Source organism: Saccopteryx bilineata, chromosome 6, assembly GCF_036850765.1.
Source record: "Saccopteryx bilineata isolate mSacBil1 chromosome 6, mSacBil1_pri_phased_curated, whole genome shotgun sequence".
Classification (NCBI taxonomy): Eukaryota; Metazoa; Chordata; class Mammalia; order Chiroptera; family Emballonuridae; genus Saccopteryx; species Saccopteryx bilineata.
The window spans coordinates 197189463-197214164 of NC_089495.1; the positions used below are offsets into that span (position 1 = coordinate 197189463).

The 24702-nt window shown below is 41.4% G+C and overlaps 1 protein-coding gene across 13 annotated transcripts in view; it reads left to right on the forward strand.

Annotated features, from left to right (window-relative positions):
* Positions 1–24702, forward strand: part of PTPRT (protein tyrosine phosphatase receptor type T) — a 956692-nt gene that overhangs the window by 752378 nt on the left and 179612 nt on the right. For all 13 annotated transcript variants that reach the window (XM_066235857.1, XM_066235861.1, XM_066235858.1 and 10 more), the window contains one exon: positions 1026–1299. In XM_066235857.1, the coding sequence (XP_066091954.1) occupies positions 1026–1299 (274 nt within the window). The remainder of the gene's footprint in view (positions 1–1025; positions 1300–24702) is intronic.

Genomic DNA, 24702 nt, shown 5'->3' on the forward strand with positions numbered 1-24702 from the left:
GTCACTGGAGAGGAAATGTGTGAGTAAATGCTCTATGTTGTGAGGTGAGGGTTTTAAGTCATCCCTCTCTCATACTATCAGGATTTTTCTACTACATAAAAAAAGCACTGTTATTTACAAATAATCCTAAATAGTTTATTGCACCCACTTGCTTTGCACAAGAGTGTGACTTTGGGGGGTAATTCTCATTTAGATACAGTTTTATCGCTACCAGCAAGCTGAAAAAAGCTTAAATTTATTTTCAAGCCAGTGATGATGAGATGAAGTTACCACAATAAAAAATAAAACAAAACAACACCCACGTTCTTTTTCTTTCATCCCACACCCTCTTCCTAAGTGTACGTGTCAGGGTGAGGAACCCCACACCCTTGCATGGGCCATTTCTTCTCGTCTCTGTAATCAGACTTCCGAAGGGGGGACTGAAAGCCAGGCACAAAGTGCCCCAAATACCAGGATGGGAAGTTATGATTAGGTCATTCGAATAATGGGGTGCCTGTGAAAGTGTCTGAAGAGGGACAGTTCTATATGATTAGAAAGATCAACGGATCAACTGGTTAGTTTATCAAATAAATTACAGACAAAGAGACCAGTTGAGTCTGGGTAAGAGAAGGGGAGGGCCCATCCTCAACATTATGAGTGGGAGGAGGAAAAGAAGTTAAAGCCAATTACTGATGTCAAGTCAACAGGACTTATTGGTTAGAGATGCAGAGTGAGATCTATGGAGCTAGAAATTGAGGATGAGCCCCAAATGCATGATCTCGGCCCTTGATGGACAGTGCTCTCCTTCCCTAAGGAAGAAATGTAGGAGGAGCAGGCGAGCTTGTAGGGTTGGGACTGAGTGGCGTTTAGGATGGATCCAGTGTGAGCATCCTCTGGGACATCTAACGGAAGTAGATTTCTACAAAGCAGGGGTTTATAAGTCTGACGCTCAGAGGGAGGTTTAGTTGTAGATGGAAGTGAGGGTGATGACTAACAAGCTCATCCCTCCAGGTGGCATTCATCTGCCTCTTCTCTGTCCTGTCTAGTGTTTATCAGCTGGTGGTCAAGGAGGAGAGACTTCAGAAATCACGGCGGGCCGCTGACATCATCGAGTGTTTTTCGGTGCCTGTGAGCTATCGGAATGCCTCCAGCCTCGACTCCCTGCATTACTTTGCTGCTGAGTTGAAGCCTGCCAACCTGCCTGTCACCCAGCCCTTTACAGTGGGCGACAACAAGACGTACAACGGCTACTGGAACCCTCCTCTTTCCCCTCTGAAAAGCTACAGTATCTACTTTCAAGCACTCAGCAAAGCCAATGGAGTAAGTATGGCCACATGGAGGCCATTGCTGGTCTTGTTTGTGTTTTTCCTTTTAAGACCATGCGGCGTAGAGTAGAGGTTGATGGATACGGTCCATGGACCAAATCTGCCCCGTGCTTTTTGTAAGTAGGGTGTTTTATTTAGTTTTTACTACAGCATTAGCTTTTCATATATATAGTCTGGGCCTGTCTTTATGCTGTAACAGTACAAGTAAGTGGTTAGCACAGAAACACTATGCCCATAAAGCCTAAAATACTTATTACATGGCCCGATATTAGAGGATAAAAAAAGGTGTTTTATTTGGGCAGATCACATGGCCTGAATCTTAAATTTCCTCGTCTATAAAATACCTATCAATTTGAAATCTCTGAATGTGCTAAGCCTATTTATTTTAGTTCATCATAGACTACTAGCTCCTTTATCATTACCATTAGTCACATGAGAAAATATTTTCTTTTCTCCCAGAGACGAGGTAACCTATTTTTGTGTCAAGTATTTCATTGGTCAAAATATTGTAACTTCTAGGCATCGCTCTCGGTCCGTACTCTTAGGGACTCGTAGAACCACTGCAGCCACCTTCTGGGGCGGTATTCTTCATCTGCAGAAGATCTTTCCTACGCCTCACTTCCCCTTCACGCAGACACACCACTCTGGTCCTTACTTTCCACATGCTAAATATCTTTAGTTTGTTCCTTTTATGACACAAGTTTATCTTTTTCATCTAAGATGCTTCTGTGGACATGCTCCACATTGATTCATTCAACAAAGACATCAGGAAGCACTGATGCACACTGGGCTCGTGTAGTTCATACCAAGGTTATGGAGTATGCGCCCGTATAGAAATGCAAGGGATGAAGTGCCATGCTCCACAGTGCAGCTGAAGAGAGGAGAAGCTCGTCGGGAAAGGGGGAGCTGAGACAGGAGCAGGACTCGGTGTGACGTGCGTGGGGGAAGAGCCCGTGAGGGTTCTGGTGGCAAGCACGGAGAGTTTAGTCTGTCGGTGGCAGTCACCACCTTGCAAGAAACCCGGCTTGAGGAACTAATTAACATTTAAAATGTCCACAGGCCCATTTAAATTCCACATTGGTATTTCATTTTCTGCATTTATTACTGGCGCAAGCAACGCTGATCACAGAGAGTAGAAAACTGCAAGGAGAAGCAGCCAGACTGCCTTCCACCTGTCCGTCGGGCCTCTCCTCTACACGAGACGCGAGACGCCGACATGCTGGGGAGGGAGACACAAAGAAGGGCAGAAGCATCTCAGGGCCCGCCTCGCTCCTGATTCCCTGAACCCACACTGGCCGGCTGCCTGGTTCAGCCCGACCCCGCGGTGGGGGGCGTGGCTTTCCCTGCTCTCGCGACAAGTCAAGAGACGCCTTTGGGTTTGGGTGCTGGGAAGAGGAGTAACTGTGCTCAGTACACACTCTGTTACCTTCCTGCTAAGATACTATACAGCCCAGCAAGATCCTGAGTCTCAAACCCGGAAAGAGTGAGTAGCGCACTCCAGGACAAGCACGGTGGGCCCTGAGCAGACGAGCAGGGGAGGCAGAGGACTTCTGGGGGGTTTGCCCCCCAAACGTTACACAAGAGACCCTCTTTTCAAGACGTGGGATTTTGGCATTGGGAATGAAGTCACCCCACTCTGAAGCTGACTCGTTTAGGAAACAATTTCTACAACTGCTTCCAAGATGAGCAAGGCCTTGCCCATTAATAAGCAGTAACTACTTACACTTTTAAGTCACACCATGTGTGTTCTCCATTCGGATTTAAGAGGTACAGTGGCCCTGGCCGGTTGGCTCAGTGGATAGAACGTCAGCCCCGCATGCAGACATCCCAGCTTTGATCCCGGGTCAGGGCACACAGGAGAAGCGACCCTCTGCTTCTCTTCTCCTTCCTCTCTCCCTTCTCTCTCTCCTCCCCTCTCACTACCAGGGGCTCAGTTGTCTAAGCATCAGCCTCAGGCACTGAGGATAGCTCAGTTGATTCAAGCATCAGCCCCAGACAGGGGTTGTTCAGTGGATCCCGGTTGGGGCACATGCAGGAGTCTGTCTTTCTATTTTCCCTCTTCTCACTTAAAAAAAAAAAAAAGAAAAGAAAGTGTGGTAATGAAACACAAGCAGGTGTGGAACCAGAAAGGTGCTTGGGCCACGTTTGTTGAGGGTGCAGTTGGCCTCGCAGGAACAGAGAGAGGAAAAGTTGCCAGAGCTGTTGTGTTTTCAGAGTGTTGTATTTTTCCAGCAAGAGAAAACCTTCACACTTTTTCAAATTACTGTGTTTAATATTAAGTTTCACCAAACAGGGCTGGGCGAAGGGGTCACAGGAGCAGAAAAGCTATTCTCGGGCTGACGAATCTTTGCCTGGCCTCTCAGATTTCTCCACATCACACAGCAAGCGGACAATGCGGCTAAGCCTGGAGGTTTCTTTTTCTTTCTTTTCTTTCTTTTTTTTTTTTTTGAGAAGAAAATGTGATAACCCACAAATTCCTTATCAGCCAAGTTGTTGTTCTTGTGCAAATACATCAGAAAGACATTTTCAGTATCCACAGGCTCCCGCATGCCCTGCTTCTAATAAATCATTCAGAGAGCAACTGGCCGAGCAATGAATCAAAATAAAGAAATCAAGACTAGAGAAATATGGGATAAAATGACCCACAGTGAGCATGGAAACAAATTATACATAGGGTTAATGCTAAATACTTGCTCAAAGTAAGTTACAAAAGAGAAGGTTAATATAAAAACTAATTACTTAAAGAGAGGATGTATAATGTAAAAAAGAAAAAATTAACAATCATGATCAGGGTCTCTAATTCACTATTGTGTCAATAAAAACTTTAAAAAGAGAGCATTTATGAGTCTAAATAAAAATCTGCTAATTTTCTCACTTTAGACAGGATGGAATAAATACTATTTTAGTTTTGATCAAGAGACTTGTTTTAAAGGATAGTTTTTAAAAATAAAGGCAGCCTTCTAAACTATTGTTAAAAATCCAGGAATTAACAACCTACCAAGAAGAGGAAAAGAAACAAAGGGAACTATAAGTAAACATAAAAATCAGCAACTGTAAAGCAAGCCAAAAGACAAAGGCACTAGATTTGATTATTTTTAAAGTGCTGCTTTTCTCCCCTCGTAAAAGGGGGGGGGGGGATATATCTGGGGTCAGGTAAAAACCATAATTCAGCAGATCCTTGTCACTAGAAGATTCGAAACAAAGGATGAAGCAAGTTATGGTAAACTTGAAACAAGTTAGAGGAAAGGATAATGGCCACTTACTGCTGGACAGTGGTGAGCCAGGTTGAACCATTCACTATCCATCAATTTCATGGTTCCCTGGTTCCCGACTTTACCTGCAAGTTTCAGTCTAAGCAAGGTAAGAGAATTTTAGGGTCCAGATATCTTTATTCTATAGATATTAAGGGTGGTTTTCAGCTTAGCAGAGTGGCCAAATACTCAGCCTTTATCATCACACTGCCTATGCACAAAACCCTAGTAAACGTGTGCCTTGAAGTAAGCTATTAAAAGGTTTAGATACTATTGATAAATTGAGTGAACATGTAGCAAGCACATATATATATGTAAAGATAAGACATATACTTCTTCTAAGTGTTGAGACTAAAGCAGTAAGCCAAACAGACAAAGAACTCCCTATCCTCATAGTGTTTACATTCTAGTAGAGGAAAAACCCAAAATAAACAAATAAGTATGTGAAATAATATGTCAAATAATTAATGATTAGATTTAAGAATGTGCAAAGGTCACTCATTTAATGTTATTAGGATGAAGATAGACATTTTGCAAACTCTACAGCGATCTATATAAATGGGAAGTATTTTAAATCTAGTCATATAAACACTATGGAGGGTACAAGTATGATGTGAATTATGAGGTATGGTGCTCAGAGTCCTTGCAGGCATTTTCATAGAGTGTGAGTAGCTCACAGGCACTTGTGTTGGGGGTTAGTAATATCACGTTTACTCACTGATGCTCTCTTAGGGAATGCAAGGCAGTCCTAGCTGTGGGGAACTGTCCACGGTGCTGAATCCTAAACTCTGTCTTGTGAGTTGTGTATTGTAACCAGTTGTTTTCAATACAACTATTTTATAGAGCTATAGCATTTTAGAGTTGGATAGATTTTGAGGTGTCATCTAGGCTAGACTTGAGGCCAACAAGATATATCAAATAAAGCATTCTTGGTAGGTCATTATATAGCCTCAGCTTGACCGCTGCAGTTCTATGGAGGGGGACTTGATTCATTGGGGAACAGGTAAAATTATCAGCACTCCCTTCCTTCTGTAAAGCCAAATTCTGTCTCCTTACCTCTCTCCTCTTGATCACTTCTATTGATTCAAACAAACCAAATCTTTTTTCCCCCATGTCATCCTTTTGGAGAATATAGGACAGTACCAACAACCATCCCTGGCCACCCTGGCCATTTCTTATTGATATTTAACATGCAATTACTTCTATTTCTCACACGGCATGAATTATGTATCTCTTTCATCCTATGTATTTTGTTCTCTCGTAGACAGACTGCTTTTTCCCAGGACCTTCCTTAAAAACAAGTGCCCAAAATTTAGCATCGTACTTCGGGTATAGTAATTCTGGCTACATTTTAACTACCCTTCCTCTCTTGATCATTTTCTAAGACACTACTTCTCAAACATTCTAAGATACTTTTCTCACTTCAGAGCCTTTGTGCAAGCTCTTATTTTACTGAAGGAAGCTCTCTTTAATTTATCCTTTGCAAAACTGATGCCTTCTTATTTTTTAGATTTCAGCATTAATATCACATCCTCTGGGAACTCCCCAACCATATTATCTAGGATTCATTCATGCCTATATTCACCTGCATGTTAGCCTGTTCATTTTCTCTATAACACTGGGCGTATTTTTAATTGCACTTGTTTTTGTGTAGTGCGAGACTTCCTCATTAGACTGAGCTCTGGGAGGTAGAAATTCTGTTTTGTTTGCTGTTCTTTCTTCCATACTAAGTACAATATTTAAGACATTGTAAATAGCCTGACCAGGCGGTGGCGCAGTGGATAGAACATTGGACTGGGATGTGGAGGACCCAGGTTTGAGACCCCCAAAATCATCAGCTTGAGTGTGGGCTCATCTGGTTTGAGCAAGGCTCACCAGCTTGAGCCCAAGGTCACTGGCTTGAGCAAGGGGGCATTCGGTCTGCTGTAGCCTCCCCCCCCACCCCCCGTCAAGGCACATATGAGAAAGCAATCAATGAACAACTAAGGAGCTGCAACAAAGAATTGATGTTTCTCATCTCTCTCCCTTCCTGTCTGTCTGTCTCTGTCTGTCCCTATCTCTGACTCTGCCTCTGTCACAAAAAAAGACATTGTAAATATTCAACAATCACTTTATGAATGGATGAATGAATGATTGAGGTTACAAACTGCTTCTTGTTGTCTCTGAGTTTCTGTTTTCTTATTTATAAAATTAAAACAGTAATGCTTCATGCACTTACTCTGAGAGCTGAGGAAAGATATTAAATACTGAAAGGCACCTAGTAAGTATGAATACAGTCTGGGGTTCCATTCAGTGTAGCATGAGGGAGGTGGTTCTGCACTATTTTCACCGTAGACAGATGAGCCCAGAAGGACTTTCCTTCCATCATTGTAGTAAAACTTTTCCCCAGCTGTCTCATTTCCCAAGCTCCAGGCTCCTGGGAAGCCTTGATTTCCTCCATATCCTCCAAATGGTGCCCAGAGTAGCAGTCTCAGTTGTAAACAGTGGGTGGGTACTATTTTGTCTTGTTTCTTTCCCACTCTTCCCAGAATGAGGTCTGCTGAATCTACTGTTCTCTGCTTCCCCACCACCATTAGCCGTGATTGTGAAGTTGAAAGGACTATAATTAAAAGTTGAATACAAAACAAGTGTGGTAAATTTATGCAAAAATATCTATCAGAAGCCACCTCTCCTGGGCCGATGTGGTTGCAGATGTTCTATATTTATCCACTTTTTTTTTTCTTTTTTTTTTCTTTACAGATACAGAGAGAGGGATAGACAGGGACAAACAAACAGGAATGGAGAGATGAGAAGCATCAATCATTAGTTTTCATTGCGCGTTGCAACAACTTAGTTGTTCATTGACTGCTTTCTCATATGTGCCTTGACTGCGGGCCTTCAGCAGACCAAGTAACCTCTTGCTCGAGCCAGCGACCTTGGGCCCAAGCTGGTGAGCTTTTGCTCAGGCCAGATGAGCCCGCGCTCAAACTGGTGACCTCGGGGTCTCGAACCTGGGTCTTCCGCATCCCAGTCCAACGCTCTATCCACTGCGCCACCGCCTGGTCAGGCAGGATGTTCTATATTTATGCAGAGAGAAAACTCTTTCCTTGCCATGTCTTTTTTATCACGTGGGGACACATTTCACCTGGATGATGCTTCTGCCAAATGGTGAGCTAAATAAATGAAGTGGGAAGGAGAAGGGTGATTGTTCTCTTTTCTCTCACTGCCTCTTCCAGCTCCTGAACTTAATTGCCTCTTGAGAGCAGTTGGAAGCCAGATGCTATTTAGAATGGGTCATCATGTTTGTAGTGTAATCACATTATAATAGTTGGGATAATCTAGGTAGCACTGGGCTAGGGGGAAAAAAAAATCTGTGTCTGTGAATGAACTGAAAGAAACTCTATTTAGTTGTGTCCAAGAACTGTTGAAAGAATGTTTGCCTATCAGTGGGTTTTCTATGGCCTGGTGTGACGAAGGAACTGAGACTTGGACGTCAAGCAGACTTGGCTTTAAATTATGGCTGTTACCAGATATGTGAACTGCAGCTGGTTACTTAACATCTCAAGATGTATAAGGTGATTAATGATCTACCTCCCCCGGTTTTGGAGAGAGCAAATGAGACAATGCATATAAGGCATCTGTCACCATTATTATAATATTTGTACTCATTTCCCTTTCTCTGGGAAAGGGGAGGGGAGTGTGTGAGCATCCTTACCTGGCATAATCCAACTTGTCCAGTAAACTCTACATGGGAGCACATAGCTCCCTAACTCTAGGAAAGCTGCTGAGCCATGGCGATGGCTGTTGACTGCCTTGACTCAGCCACGACTCAATTGCTTTATAATCCCAACACGGGCTTTATTCTCCTCAGTTTACCTTTAAAGCCCGACATATGTCCTGTTGAATCTTTTAACACAATTGATCTTGTCTTTTGGGTATGGTCTTGGCCCTCCCAGCCCCATTTTTTTTTAATTCTCTTTTTAGTTTAGTGACTGTTCACATGTCACATGAGAAAGGCGCAGGTGGGGCATGGATTAAGAAGATGTGGAGAACCCGAGCTCAGATGAGTTTGGGCTAGGAGCACACAGGCTATCTCATGGCTTGGGTCTTAGATATTTTGTCAGGGAGTTTATTAGAAAACCCCTATATTGGTTAGGATAAAGTCAATTATGCTGTAGTAACAAACAACCACGATGCCTCCCTGTCTTACCAGAAAATATTTTTCCTTCCTTGTACATGTCCAGAATAAGTCAGCAGATGGGCTCTGCTTACTGTAGTCACTCGGGAGCTCAGGTTAATGGAAAGCCCATTTGGACACGTGTTTTAATATTCACCAAGGCAGAGAAAGGGAAATCTGGCAAGTAGGGAACTGGCTCTAAAGAATCCCACATAAAATTGTGCACAGCCTTTTCGAAGTCTGTTGGCCAAGGCCAGTCATGTGGTCATGCTTAATTTCAAAACAATGAGGCAGCATATTCCAGCAATGTGCCTTCAGGGAGAACTGGGACCTGGGGGCACATCCTGATGACCACCGCACTCCTTCATTATGCCCTGAGCTTTCCCTTCAAATTCTCATAATACTTAGACTCCCTCTCGGAGCACCTACGTAGTTCCTATCACAGGTCCTAAGAACTTTCAGTTATTAAGCTCTTGCTGTATCCCAGACACTAAGCAAGATGCTTTCACCTATACATATACTGCCTCCTGACTGGTCGCACAAAGTGACTTTATTTAAATCAGTGGCTCGTTGGATTTCCAGAAGCACCCCGGGATCTCATAGAGCCTCAGTCACTCCATGCTGAAAGAGGGCTTTTAGTAACAGCTTTCTCTTTCTACCTCCATGGAGGTATGGTAAAGAAATGTCTAATATTCCCTGTGATACTGTTCCACCTTGAAAGAAAACAATCCCTCCAAGTCTCCCAAGCAGCATGGTAGAGAGGCTTCAGAAGACCTCAGATCTCTCCCACCCGTCAGTGGCTGAGCCAGGGTAAGGGAAAACTGCGAACCGAAGGCCTACACGTATCCTTGTTCTGACCTGTTGTCATAGTCTTGTTTGGAACGTAGTTCTGCGTTTTGTTAGCTCTGTGGAAGACCTGTAGAAGTGGAGAAGAGGACTGAAACAGACATTTGAACCCAAGTTTATCATAACAACTTTTTATAACCACTTCTGAAAGACTTGGCCTGGGATGAACTGCCCCCTCCCGGTGTTCGTCTGTCAACAGAGCCAACATCCCATTCCCCGTTGAGCTGGCTAGGATTCCTTTCCAGTATTCAGTGAGTTCTGTCTCCTGGGGACCACCCAGCTCCTCCAGGCCTCTCTTCCACCACTTCAGACTTATCCCCTGCTCTTCAAAGCTCTGAACTTCTGGGAGAGCTCTGCTGGGTCTCAAACTTCTCATTCCAGGGGAGAGGGAAATTCCCCAAGTGTCATCTTGTACAAAGACCAAGATGAGCTCCCCAGGTTGCTAATTTCTTGTTTTTTCACTCAGTTACAGTGCCTACAGATTTTACTATCATTGTACAAGACCTGAGGGACCAAGAGCATTTTCCTTTCTATGCAAATATACTTTAAACTCATTTGGAGAAGGAAATGAAGGTTACACAAATGTTGACAGCTGATAATCTTGTCAGCCTGGGTCTTGACTCCAGACTCCATCCCCAAGAGGCTCATGGAAACAGCAGCCCCAGTTTCCTTGGGCAGGGGTTCTGCCTCCATCTGGCCCCTTGCAAACTGAGCACCTCCATGACTCTCAGCCCAGTTGGCCCCCCAGCTGGTGAAAAAGTGGGGGAAATCTCTGAATGTGGAAAGTAGATCCATGGGTTTAAGCATTGACGGGGCCATTTATTAGCTACGTGAACTGAATACTGGCCTACTGAGCTGCAGTTTCCCCATCTGTCAGATGGGGATGAGGGCCACCCCCAAGCCCACTGGGGTCTTTGGGAGGAGGCAACAATAGGTGTGGTTACTCTTTGCATATTCCTAAGCACCTTTCAAATGAAGATCTTCCAAACATAAATGTGTGTGTGCGTTCAACGTATGTGTACATGTACACATATACAGATAAGTATTTTAGCATGTGTGTATTTACATATATGTGCATGTATATATGAACGTGTATATACTCATAGTCAGTTAAAATAACATCTTAAAGTAGCTCAAAACTCTTAATGGAAAAGAGGTAATCATTGTTCCAGAGGCCTAGTATAGGTAGTTAATGAAATAGAACATTATTTCTCTTGAACTTCCTAGAAGCCAAGACAAAAAAAGAGCATATGGCATCTTACCATAGCTTCTCCTACTGGAGAGAAAGAACCTTACATATTTTTCATAAGAGATCCTAGAAAAGGGTTTATCATACTTATATATAGATGATACATGATCATATGATATATAGAACATATAACATGATCATATGATACATAGATACATATAGAATATATAGATGATATATAGAGATATAGCATATGTATTATATATCAGATGATTATATGATATATTGAATATGTTTATATATATATGAATGTATGCATATCTCCATACATAAGGGGCCCTGAGAAGAAACCAGTCAGCATCATAATATCATGTTTGCTCAACCACCCTATTAGTCCTTGTTCCATCAATGCTGTGATATAATATAATACTAAACCAAAATTTAATGGAGCCATTTTTACTTAAGGAATCTGTCTGTTTCTTGGGCTATATAATGGCCTAAATGCTATTAATTAATGCCACTAAATAAGATGAATGGATCTGAAGTTTCTTTCCCCTGAGCACCTTTAATGACTATGCTTAGTACATGATCTTTCCATCTATGTGACCTCCTACATGTGACTTCAACTCTCTTGAGTTTCATTCTCATTTGGAAAACATTGATGCCCATAGTATCAAATTTATAAAAATGTTGGTAAATATTGAATGAGACGATGCATGAAATAAATTCTCCTTGTGGTGTTTGGCAGGCAGTAAACAAAGTCAGCTATCATTATTAGACTATTATTAGACTATGTGGTATATATATGAGGCAGTGGTATATATGAGGCAGAGTGTGGAGGCAAATGAAGGAAATAACAAGCAAAATCTATGGGTGCACCGACATTTTTAACCCCCATCGAGTTTGAGTAGATTGGGGACAGGATACAAGAGGAGGGACTTCAGGGTGGAGAAGCATAATCAGTGAAGTCCAGGGTGTACAGCGACACCAGCTGACACCCTGGATGCACAGAGGAGAGAAAGATTTCAGAGGAAGGCTGGGGATGTTATACTTAGAGAAAGACAGGTGGAGAGGTGAGACAGTCCTTCCGCTGGCCCTTCCCAGAGGCTGAATTTTGGTCAAGTTCCGTCGTTTACACCATAGCCCCCAATTTGGCAATCTCGTAAACTCCATTTATCAGAATACCAAGTTGAGAGGAGAGCCAAGTAAATCAAACTTACAAAAGACTGATAGAAATACTAGGCAATGATCTCTTTAAATCAGTTCTTCCCTCCAAAACCATCCCTAAGTCTTTCCTATTTCAGGAGGTGGGCTGGCCAAGACGCTTCCCCTTCCCCATCCAGTTGTCACCGAGTTCTGCTGGTTCTACACTCTGAGCCTCTCTCCTGCCCGTTTGTTTTTCTCACCTGCACGGTCACCATCCTAGTTCTGAATACCATTATCTCTTGCCTGGGAAACCCCAACAGCCTCTTCATTGGTCTCACCAAATCCATTCATCCTTGCTTCAAACCCATTCTCCAACAGTAAGAAGTGTAAATTGATGTTATATGTATCTTCATGTAACAGACAAGCAAGCCAAGATTCAGAGGGGGCCGTGCTTTACTGAAGCACATTCCAGAAACCAGAGGCCGAGCTGGGTTTGAACCTCCCCGTGCATGTAAAGATGCGGTTGGGCCGTCCCATGCATGCATGCCGTGCTTCCTGCTGAGTCACAACCTCCCTGCCTCCCCCACCCCAAAGTAGAATCTGGCTGGACTCAAATCAGCAGGAGTCCCTCAACAACCCCAAATCCCCCCCCACACACACACACCTCATTTCTCTCCCTATCCCACCAGACGGGGCAAGCCACCATCCGCCTCTCAATCTGGAAACACCTGCTGGCCCTGCCGTTAACATCAACAAATAACGAGTTGCTGTACTAATAACAATTACCATAATAAATTGGCCTTTGATTACATCTGTCACCTGAGAATTCCAAAGACTTTACAAACATCAGTTAGTAATTACAGCTCAAAGGATGGCTCATGGAGCGCGGGGAGCATTAAGGTCAGGTGAGAGCTGTGCAGGGAGGCCCGGAGGGGCAGCTGCGGCCGAGGTCGGTTTAGAACCGGGAGTCGCCAGTCCCTGGTGCAAGGTCTAAGCCCCTCCCCACGAGGCTCAGAAGAATGACTCTTCTGACATCCCAGGAGGAGGGTAATCTGTCCAGCTGTTTTATTGCCTCGAAGTCCTGGCGCCGCGGAATGGGAATCATACAACGTGGTTATGAAAGCGAGCTTATAGACTGCGCAGTTTCCTTCCGTTGGCAGCAAAAGAAACTGAAGTCCAGAGTTGGGGAATTGACAGCAGTGACGATGAAGATGACAGCAGCGATGATGATGAAAATCCAATCATCATTTATGAAGGGCTTGCTCTGAATCACTGGTGGTGGTGGGAGGGGGATACACAGATAAAGAAGATATAGTTTCTGCTCTCGGGGAACCCAGGGTCCAGTGGGAAAGGGTTATGATAACAGATATGTCCAGGACGCTGTTATGTAACAGGAGCCACATGGCTGGGACACCCCATGTACAGCTGGAAGCCCGGAAGTGGAGGGGTGAGGTGCTTTAGCAAAAGTCTCATAGAGACCACCACCTTTGAGCTGAATATTGAAAGAGAAGGGGTGTGTGCCAAGCAGACAACAGGGCAGAGGCCATAGCATTTCCTGCAAAGGGAACCCCTAGATAGAAGCCCAAAGATGGGAATTTCGCGATACATTTGGGGAGAAGGGGTCGGGTTGGTTCCAGGAGATGGAGAGAAGGCCGGAGACAGAGACCAGATGAAGGGGGAGGCCTTGCGCGCCATGCTGAAAAGCTTGGGATTTATTCTGTTGAAGACGGGGAAAATGATCCTGTCCATAACCCAGATATCTATTTATGACAGCAGTAACACCATTCATGTGTAACCTTCCCACCTTTCAGGCACTGTGCCCTCAAAATTTTGTTCAACCCAGCGAGATGTGTGGAAGGTATTACTACTATAGTATTCTGTAGATGAAGACACTGTAACTTTTTAAATTTTTTTTGCAAAATTAAGAGCTTTATGCATATTTTATTTCCCCTTCTATCAGTAGAAAAGATAACATACTATAGATACCTGGAAATCACTTTTTATTAGTTCATAAGGTCTTTCTTGTTTTTTTTTATTGTTGTTTGTTTGTTTGTTTGTTTGTAGGGTTAAGGTCAGGGTCAGGGTTAAGGTTAGGTTTGCTATACCTTAATTTTTTCAGTCACTCTCCCAGGTGGACATATTGATTGTTTAAACTATTTTTTTAGTGGCAAACATTTCTGCGGTAAAGGAATGTGCACATACTTATTTTTGTGTTGTTGGAGGTGTGTCAGGGTCATTCCTAGAAGAGGGATGGTTGGCCCCAAAGCTGGACAAATAGGTAGCTTTCATAGGTATTTCTAAATTACCTTTCTTCAGTGTCAAATCAGCTTGCATTTCCCCTAGCAATGTTCCAGACTGTTTCTCCACAACCTCACCAATAGTTTTTGAGGTCTAACTTTAATTTTCAGCAAAGTTACACATAAGAAATTGTATCTCAGTATAGTTTTATTGTTTTTTGCATGACCTTCCTAAATTAGCTCATTTATTTAAACCTTAGCACCACCAAGCAAAATAGTGTTATCTTCATTTACAGATGAAGAGACTGAGGCGGAGACTATCCATGATTTGTCCACAGCCACACAGACTTGACTAGTGGTTTGTCGTTATGGTTTCCAACGCACATTCTTCTAATTCTAAAGCCTTTATGTTTTCCATTGTATCGCATTATGGTTTTTTTTTACTCCATTGTTTTAGGGCATTCCTCATTTTATCTTATTTATTTTTTAATTTTTAGTTTTAACTTAGTGTGTTGACATGGTTTCGGGTGCCCCACTCAATGTGACACCCCCTACACACCACATCGTGCCCCCCATGAACGTCTCTTCCCACCTCCGTTTCCCCCTTCACCCCCTCTACCTACCTCCATCTCCCCTTTGCTCTCACTATTGCTGCACTGTTGTCTGCACCTGTGGGTTATGTAGACGTGATTGTGGCTAATCCCTTCTCCCCTTTCCCTCTGACAGCTGTCTGTCCGTTCCCTGTGACCCTGCCTGTTTCTATTTTGTTCCTCAGTTTATTGTGTTTGCTAGATTCCACATCTAAGTGAGATCATGTGGTACTTGTCTTTCTCTGCCTGGCTTGTTTCACTTAGCGTAATACTCTCCAGGTCCATCCATGCTTTTTATATAACTTGAACTACTTGTGTATGTCCTTTGCCCTGGTTTTTTTGTTTTTTTGTTTTGTTTTGTTTTGTTTTTGCACGCGTTTTTCCGAATCTGGAAACGGGGAGGCAGTCAGACAGACTCCCGCATGTGCCCGACCGGGATCCACCCAGCACGCCCACCAGGGGGCGATGCTCTGCCCATCTGGGGCATTGCTCTGTTGCATTCAGAGCCATCCTAGCACCTGAGGCAGAAGCCACAGAGCCACCCTCAGAGCCCAGGCCATCTTTGCTCTAATGGAGCCTCTGCTGCGGGAGGGGAAGAGAGAGACAGAGAGGAAGGAGAGGGGGAGGGGTGGAGAACCAGATGGGTGCTTCTCCTGTGTGCCCTGGCCGGAAATCGAACCTGGGACTCCTGCATGCCAGGCCAACACTCTACCACTGAGCCAACCAGCCAGGGCCTGCCCTGTGTTCTTATCAGGATCTGTACCTCTTTCCCCTTGATTTTTAAAAGCTATTTATTTATCAGGAATATTAATTCTTTTTTCTAATTTTATTTAGAAAATTAAATTTGATGGGGTGACATTGATCGATAAGAGTACACAGGTTTCAGGTAAACGTTTCTATAGCATTTGAACTGTTGCCTATACTTTCAGGGATCATTTCTATAGTTTGAAATTAATTCTTTATTCTATATCTTTATTATATATGTTGCAGTTTTTTAGGTTTTGCTTATATTGTCTTGCGCCTCAAGTTGTTTGTCTCTGCGGTAGCTTCCTCCACACCCTCGTCTCTCAGATTCAAGTGATAACAGTCCTTTTGCTTTCAGTTTGTGTGGAACTCCGGAATGCTCCGAGGATAAATTTTTCTGTTTCTAGTTGATAAATTTGTTGTGATTTAGGGGAGAGCTGTCGGACGCGCTTCTCACGGCGCCATTTCCGTGACGTCACTTTATATTGTCTTGCCACATGAAAAAAATGGAGTCAACTACTTATATATGTTTTTTTCCTTTTTTGCATCCAGACTTTGAGACACAGTGAAAAAGTCTTTTTTTTTTCTTACACCATCATTATAGAGGAATTCAACCATGTTTGCTTCTAGAACTTGTATAGTTTAAGTATTTTCCATTTAATTTTCTGATGTTTGGTATTTATTTTTGCATATGGTATAAAGTATGTATCTAACTAACAATGTCTTTTTTTTCCAAATGTCCTAACAACACTTATTAACGTTCATCTTTGCCCCCCAAATTTGAGACGTGTTTTTCTAGTTTAAGTTGTGACTTCTTGGATCTTTTTCTGGGGTCTTGCTTCTGTCCCACCACCTGTTTGCCAGCTTCCTCACGTAGCAGTGACACTATTGTAAGTCTGGCGGCTCCGTGCAGTCATATCTGACGGGGCAAGCCCCCACTGGACTTTTGTCTTTCATGATTTCATAGTTCTTCCACATTCATTTTTCGTATAAGCTTTAGTGTCAACGTATCCAGCTCCATTAAAAGCCTATTGCTAATTTTACTAGGATTGCATTAAGGTTGCAGGTTAGTTAGGGCGAACTGACATTTTTAGGATGTTGAATTATCCTAGCTGAGAACTAAATCTGTGTCTTTCAGGGGGGTTGTAAAGTTCTCTTCCATAGGTTTCAAGTTTATTACCAAGTATTTAATCCTTGTTGCCATCGCTAAGTGAAATTTGCTGCCACGGTGCCCTCAAACTGATTACCTGGCTACTGTTCACTCTGTATATTAATTTTATATCCTGCTACCTTGTATTATTGATTCCCTAGGGATTTGCAGATATGCTGTTAAACCCTCTGCAAACAGAGGCAGTGAAAAATTTATTTTCCACTGATTTCTTTCATGCCCTTGCGCTGGCTGACCCTTCCAGGACAATGTAAAGGAGAAGGGGATGTAAAGAGCATCCTACTCTGGTTCTTGATCCTAGTCGTAATGACTTGACTAGATGCCCTGCTAACTAGGATGCCAGTTTTAGGACTAAGATATAGTTTTATCATGTTATGAAAGTATTCCTCAATTCCTATTATCTTGAGTATTGTATAAAGCCAGAAATGGGTGTTAGATTGTGTCAAATGCTTTTTTCTACATGAATAGAGATGATATATCTTTCTCCTTTGATGAGATAATATAGTATATTGTGAAAGAGGATTTTTTAACATCAAATCTACCTTCCATTTCTAGAATACATTCCACTTGATCGTGGCATTTTATTTTTCTCAGTGCGGCATGGAATTCTGTTCACTAACATGTTATTTAAGAGTTTTCCGCATGCGGAAGTAAAATAGGTCTAACCCCCTGCCCTTCTTTTATATTGCCTTGACCAAGGTTAGGTGTCAGTGTTATGCTGCTTTCTTTTAAAAAATGGGAAGGTTTTTCTTCACTTTCCGTGCCGTCGAGCAATTTATATATATCACCACTATCTTGTCCGTGAAGGTCTGGTAGAAATTCCCTGTGCAGTCATCTGGGCACGGTTGTCTGTTTGTGTATGAGGTAGTGCCTTAATATCTCTCTCTATTTCATCTATTGAATCAGAATTGTATAAGTTTATATTCCTAATCAAACCCATTTTTGTTTTTGTATTTTTCTGAAGTTGGAAACGGGGAGGCAGTCAGACAGACTCCCGCATGTGCCCAACCGGGATCCCCCCGGCATGCCCACGAGGGGGCGATGCTCTGCCCATCTAGGGCATTGCTCTGTTGCAACCAGAGCCATTCTAATGCCTGAGGCAGAGGCCATAGAGCCACCCCTAGCGCCCGGGCCAACTTTGCTCCAATGGAGCCCTGGCTGCGGGAGGGGAAGAGAGAGACAGAGAGGAAGGAGAGGGGAGGGGTAGATTAGCAGATGGGCGCTTCTCCTGTGTGCCCTGGCCGGGAATCGAACCCAGGACTCCTGTACGCCAGGCCGACACTCTACCACTGAGCCAACCGGCCAGGGCCAAACCCATTTTTATAAGCTATATTTTTCTAGAAATGTATCAATCCCATTTTGCTTTTTAAAATTATTTCCAGAGATCTGAAAACTAGTCTCATTTTTAAAATAGTTCTCCTTTTATTTATTTTTTATTTTTATTTATTTCAGCAAGAGAGGAGGAGGAGAGAGACAGAGAGAGAGAGAGAGAAAGAGAGAGAGAAACACCTATCTGTTCCTGTATGCGCCCTGACTGGGATCGAACCATACTCCGTACTTCGGGACGATGCTCTAACCAGCCGAGCTGTCCAGCCAGGGCTAGTCTGCCTTCCTCAGTAGCTTTTCCCCATGGTCATTTCTTATCTGGTGCTTCTCCGTTTCCATTTTTCTACTCTTTTTATCTTCTCTACTTCAATAATTTCTGCTTCTGCCTTTATTATTTTCTTTTGTGTGTTTTTTCGTGGAAGGTCATTTATTTTCGTTCCTCTTCTAGATTTTTGTGCTGTAAATTAATTTCTTTTCATTTCTTAAATTTCACTGACACACTTTCATCTACTTGCTGCCTTAAATGTTTTTTCATAGATTCTGATATATAGCGTTCGCTCTATTTTACTTTAAAATGCTTACATTTTTATTTGCAACGTCTCCTGTCACCTAGGAGCTGGTCAAAAAACTTATTACTTATTTTATTACATTTCCAAGTGGAAGGATGTTTGGTTTCTTTCATATTCTTAATTACTTCTCATTTTATTGTATTATAATCATAGGATGCTGCTTGCAATATTTCTGCTTTATGGGACATCATGATGCTGTCTTAATTAGCTAATCTGTGGCCAGTGCTTGTGAATGTTTGGGAAGCTCGTTAGAGGAAGCTTTTCCTGATTATCGGTGGCAGGATTGATACCTGCCCACGGGGTCTGCTCCACTGTGTTAGCTCTCCTCTGTCCTTGCCTTGCTTTGTGCCACTTGATGCAAATTATCCTGACAATTTTCTCCTTATCTTATACTTCCTGTAATTTCTACTTCATAAAGGTGATGATTGTAGTTGTTTGGTTCACAGATATTCACGGATGTTCTATTTCTTATTACTTGTGGGTTCCAGCATTAAGAAAGTATCCTTTGTTAGGTTCCATGCTTCTTCCTCTAATATCAGGATCATTACTGTTGCATTTCTTTTATTCGCCATTTATACTTCCTCCCATTCCTTTATTGTTGCGTTTCTGAATTACTTTGTTTCAGGTGTGACTTTTATACAAGCACAAAGTGAGGTCTTCCTTTATGGACATTCACCTTTATTGATGTGACTGACATAGTTGATCCAAAGTGGCCTTCTCTCTTCCTCTTCCTGTCATTTGATTGATGGGGAAATGGAGCCAAAGAGAGGGGCAGTGGCTTGCTCAGTGTTGCCCAGCAGTTGGCAGGGCCTTGAGTGGAAGCAGTTCCCAACAGAAGCGCCAGAGTGAGGACATTAGATTCTACACCGAGGTGATATGTACCTGTGTACAGATTTGCCATTCTGGAGTAGAACCTGGGATATGAGTGAGGTTAAAATGATGGGGAAATGGAATTGTATTGTACTCTGGAGATAGAACAGAAAATACGAAATGTTTCTCCTCTTCCCAAAGTTTATGCCATCTATGCTCAAAAAAGTACTCATTTTCTAGTCATTGAACTGATTGGGGACTTTTGACATATGGACAGTGGCCAGGCTTCCCACACAATAGTATGCAAAAATTCCAGCATGTTCCTGACTTGTTTGCTAACAATTCAGTCACCCAGAAGGTCAAGAGAGTGACTCAGGGCTTTGTTACTTTTTACCTATTTCTACCCAACAAAGATAAATCACTTATGGAATTAAAGGTGTCAGAAACTTAGAAAGAAAGAGTACCTGTCAGTGTCATGTTTGTGAGAGCCAGGGAGAGGCAAACATAGTCAGACATGCACTCTGGATGATAGAAATAGATTTTAATAGATGTGGGGCGGAGGAGGTGGTGTTGGGGAACAGCCCAATTTCATGCACCAACTGTGGAAGGGAAGGTGATTCTAATGAGAATTAGGAAGTTCTCACAAAAGAAGCAGTGGGGAAGAGAATAAGTAGAATGGACCATTCGGCTACCCAGGATTCCCTTTGATGTGACACATTTTAAAGGGCATGTTCCTGCAGAAAGCAGGTTAGGGATCACCTCTGCAGGGTTGAAGCGACCCAGAGGGAGTATGCTGGCAATGTTGGGTGTCTAGATCTGTGCTGCTCATTGGTATGTGTTTACTGGTGTAAAATTTCAGCCAACCATGTTTGGGATCATGATACTAGTCTACATACATGTTATACTTCAAACTAACTGTGCAACAATTTTTTTTTATTTTTTATTATTATTTTTTTAAATAAATTTTTATTAATGGTAATGGGATGACATTAATAAATCAGGGTACATATATTCAAAGAAAACATGTCTAGGTTATTTTGTCATCAAATTATGTTGCAAACCCCTCGCCCAAAGTCAGATTGTCCTCTGTCACCCTCTATCTAGTTCTCTGTGCCCCTCCCCCTCCCCCTAACTCTCTCCCTACCTCCCTCCCATGTCCTCCCTCCCACCCCACCCTTGGTAACCACCACACTCTTGTCCATGTCTCTTAGTCTCATTTTTATGTTCCACCAATGTATGGAATCATGTAGTTCTTGTTTTTTTCTGATTTACTTATTTCACTCCTTATAATGTTATCAAGATCCCACCATTTTGCTGTAAATGATCTGATGTCATCATTTCTTATGGCTGAGTAGTATTCCATAGTGTATATGTGCCACATCTTCTTTATCCAGTCTTCTATTGAAGGGCTTTTTGGTTGTTTCCATGTCTTGGCCACTGTGAACAGTGCTGCAATGAACATGGGGCTACATGTGTCTTCACGTATCAATGTTTCTGAGGTTTTGGGGTATATACCCAGTAGAGGGATTGCTGGGTCATAAGGTAGTTCTATTTGCAGTTTTTTGAGGAACCACCATACTTTCCTCCATAATGGTTGTACTACTTTACAGTCCCACCAACAGTGAATGAGGGTTCCTTTTTCTCCACAGCCTCTCCAACATTTGCTATTACCCGTCTTGTTGATAATAGCTAATCTAACAGGAGTGAGGTGGTATCTCATTGTAGTTTTGATTTGCATTTCTCTAATAACTAATGAAGCTGAGCACCTTTTCATATATCTGTTGGCCATTTGTATCTCTTCCTGGGAGAAGTGTCTGTTCATGTCCTCTTCCCATTTTTTTATTGGATTGTTTTTTTGTTTGTTGTTGAGTTTTATGAGTTCTTTGTAAATTTTGGATATTAGGCCCTTATCTGAGCTGTCGTTTGAAAATATCAGTTCCCATATAGTTGGCTGTCTGTTTATTTTGATATCATTTTCTCTTGCTGAGCAAAAACTTTTAATTCTGATGTAGTCCCATTCATTTATCTTTGCCTTCACTTCTCTTGCCATTGGAGTCAAGTTCATAAAATGTTCTTTAAAACCCAGGTCCATGATTTTAGTACCTATGTCTTCTTCTATGTACTTTATTGTTTCAGGTCTTATATTTAGGTCTTTGATCCATTTTGAATTAATTTTAGTACACGGGGACAGGCTGTAGTCGAGTTTCATTCTTTTGCATGTGGCTTTCCAGTTTTCCCAACACCATTTGTTGAAGAGGCTTTCTTTTCTCCATTGTGTGTTGTTGGCCCCTTTATCAAAGATTATTTGACCATATATATGTGGTTTTATTTCTGGGCTTTCTATTCTGTTCCATTGGTCTGAGTGTCTATTTTTTTGCCAATACCATGCTGTTTTGATTATCGTGGCCCTATAATATAGTTTAAAGTCAGGTATTGTAATGCCCCCAGCTTCATTCTTTTTCCTTAGGATTGTTTTGGCTATTCGGGGTTTTTTATAGTTCCATATAAATCTGATGATTTTTTGTTCCATTTCTTTAAAAAATCTCATAGGGATTTTGATGGGAATTGCATTAAATTTGTATATTGCTTTGGGTAATATGGCCATTTTGATTATATTTATTCTTCCTATCCAAGAACAAGGAATATTTTTCCATCTCATTGTATCTTTTTTGATTTCCCTTAACAATGCTTTGTAATTTTCATTATATAGGTCCTTTACGTTCTTTGTTATGTTTATTCCTAGGTATTTTATTTTTTTTTGTTGCAATCGTGAAGGGGATTATTTTTTTGAGTTCGTTTTCTAATATTTCATTGTTGGCATATAGAAAGGCTATGGACTTTTGTATGTTAATTTTGTATCCTGCGACCTTACTGTATTGGTTTATTGTTTCTAATAATCTTTTTGTGGAGTCCTTCGGGTTTTCGATGTATAGGATCATATCATCAGCAAAAAGTGATAGCTTTACTTCTTCTTTTCCGATATGGATGCCTTTTATTTCTTTGTCTTGTCTGATTGCTCTGGCCAGAACTTCTAGCACCACGTTGAATAAGAGTGGAGAGAGTGGACAACCCTGTCTTGTTCCTGATTTAAGGTAGAAAGTCCTCAGTTTTATGCCGTTTAATAGGATGTTGGCTGATGGTTTATCATATATGGCCTTTATCATGTTGAGATATTTTCCTTCTATACCCATTTTGTTGAGAGTCTTAAACATAAAATTGTGTTGTATTTTATCAAAAGCCTTTTCTGCATCTATTGATAAGATCATGTGGTTTTTGTTCTTTGTTTTGTTGATATGGTGTATTACGTTAACCGTTTTGCGCATGTTGAACCATCCTTGAGATTCTGGGATGAATCCCACTTGATCATGATGTATTATTTTTTTAATATGTTGTTGTATTCGGTTTGCCAGTATTTTGTTTAGTATTTTAGCATCTGTATTCATTAGAGATATTGGTCTGTAGTTTTCTTTCTTTGTGCCATCCTTGCCAGGTTTTGGTATGAGGGTTATGTTGGCCTCATAAAATGTGTTTGGAAGTATTGCTTCTTCTTCAATTTTTTGGAAGACTTTGAGTAGAATAGGAACCAAGTCTTCTTTGAATGTTTGATAGAATTCACTAGTATAACCGTCTGGGCCTGGACTTTTATTTTTGGGGAGATTTTTAATAGTTTTTTCTATTTCCTCCCTGCTGATTGGTCTGTTTAGGCTTTCTGCTTCTTCATGACTCAGTCTAGGAAGGTTGTATTGTTCTAGGAATTTATCCATTTCTTCTAGATTGTTGTATTTGGTGGCATATAATTTTTCATAGTATTCTACAATAATTCTTTGTATTTCTATGATGTCTGTGGTGATCTCTCCTCTTTCATTTTGGATTTTATTTATTTGAGTCCTGTGTCTTTTTTCCTTGGTGAGTCTTGCCAAGGGTTTGTCAATTTTGTTGATCTTTTCAAAGAACCAGCTCCTTGTTTTATTGATTTTTTCTATAGTTTTTCTGTTCTCTATTTCATTTATTTCTGCTCTGATTTTTATTATCTCCTTTCTTCGGCTGGTTTTGGGTTGTCTTTGTTCTTCTTTTTCTAGTTCCTTAAGGTGTGAAGTTAAGTGGTTTACTTCGGCTCTCTCTTGTTTGTTCATATAGGCCTGAAGTGATATGAACTTTCCTCTTATTACTGCTTTTGCTGCATCCCAGAGATTCTGATATGTCGTATTTTCATTTTCATTTGTCTGTATATATCTTTTGATTTCTGCGCTTATTTCTTCTTTGACCCATTCATTTTTTAGAAGTATGTTGTTTAGTTTCCACATTTTTGTGGGTTTTTCCCCCTCTTTTTTGCAGTTGAATTCTAGTTTCAAGGCTTTATGATCAGAAAATATGCTTGGTACAATTTCAATTTTTCTAAATTTGCTGATATTGTCTTTGTGGCCCAACATATGGTCAATTCTTGAGAATGTTCCATGTACACTAGAGAAAAATGTATACTCTGTCGCTTTGGGATGAAGTGTCCTGTAGATGTCTATCATATCCAGGTGTTCTAGTATTTCGTTTAAGGCCACTATATCTTTATTGATTCTCTGTTTGGATGACCGATCTAGAGCCGTCAGCGGTGTATTGAGGTCTCCAAGTATGATTGTATTTTTGTTAGTTTTTGTTTTAAGGTCAATAAGTAGCTGTCTTATATATTTTGGTGCTCCTTGGTTTGGTGCATATATATTAAGGATTGTTATGTCTTCTTGATTCAACTTCCCCTTAATCATTATGAAATGACCATTTTTGTCTCTGAGTACTTTTTCTGTCTTGTAGTCAGCATTATTAGATATGAGTATTGCTACACCTGCTTTTTTTTGGGTGTTGTTTGCTTGGAGTATTGTTTTCCAGCCTTTCACTTTGAATTTGTTTTTATCCTTGTTGCTTAGATGTGTTTCTTGTAGGCAGCATATAGTTGGATTTTCTTTTTTAATCCATTCTGCTACTCTGTGTCTTTTTATTGGTAAGTTTAATCCATTTACATTTAGTGTAATTATTGACACTTGTGGGTTCCCTACTGCCATTTTATAAATTGCTTTCTGTTAGTTTTGTATCTAGTTTGATTCTTCTCTTTTGTTTTTCTATCATTTGTTTTTGTTTGTTTGTGTTCCATACTTCTTTCCTCTGTTGCTACCTTTTTTAAGTCAAGTGTTTTTGTGGTGGTTTTTTTAAGGGTGGTTACCATTAAGTAATGAAAAGGGTACCTACCATATTCATTGTAGTACCCTATCTTATAAGTATTTCTGCACTTCATCATCCTTTGCTACTGTTAATCTCCATCCTCTCCCCCCTTTTTTTCCTTTGTTGTCACAGTTTAAGTTTGGTTTTATTGTGTTCTTGGT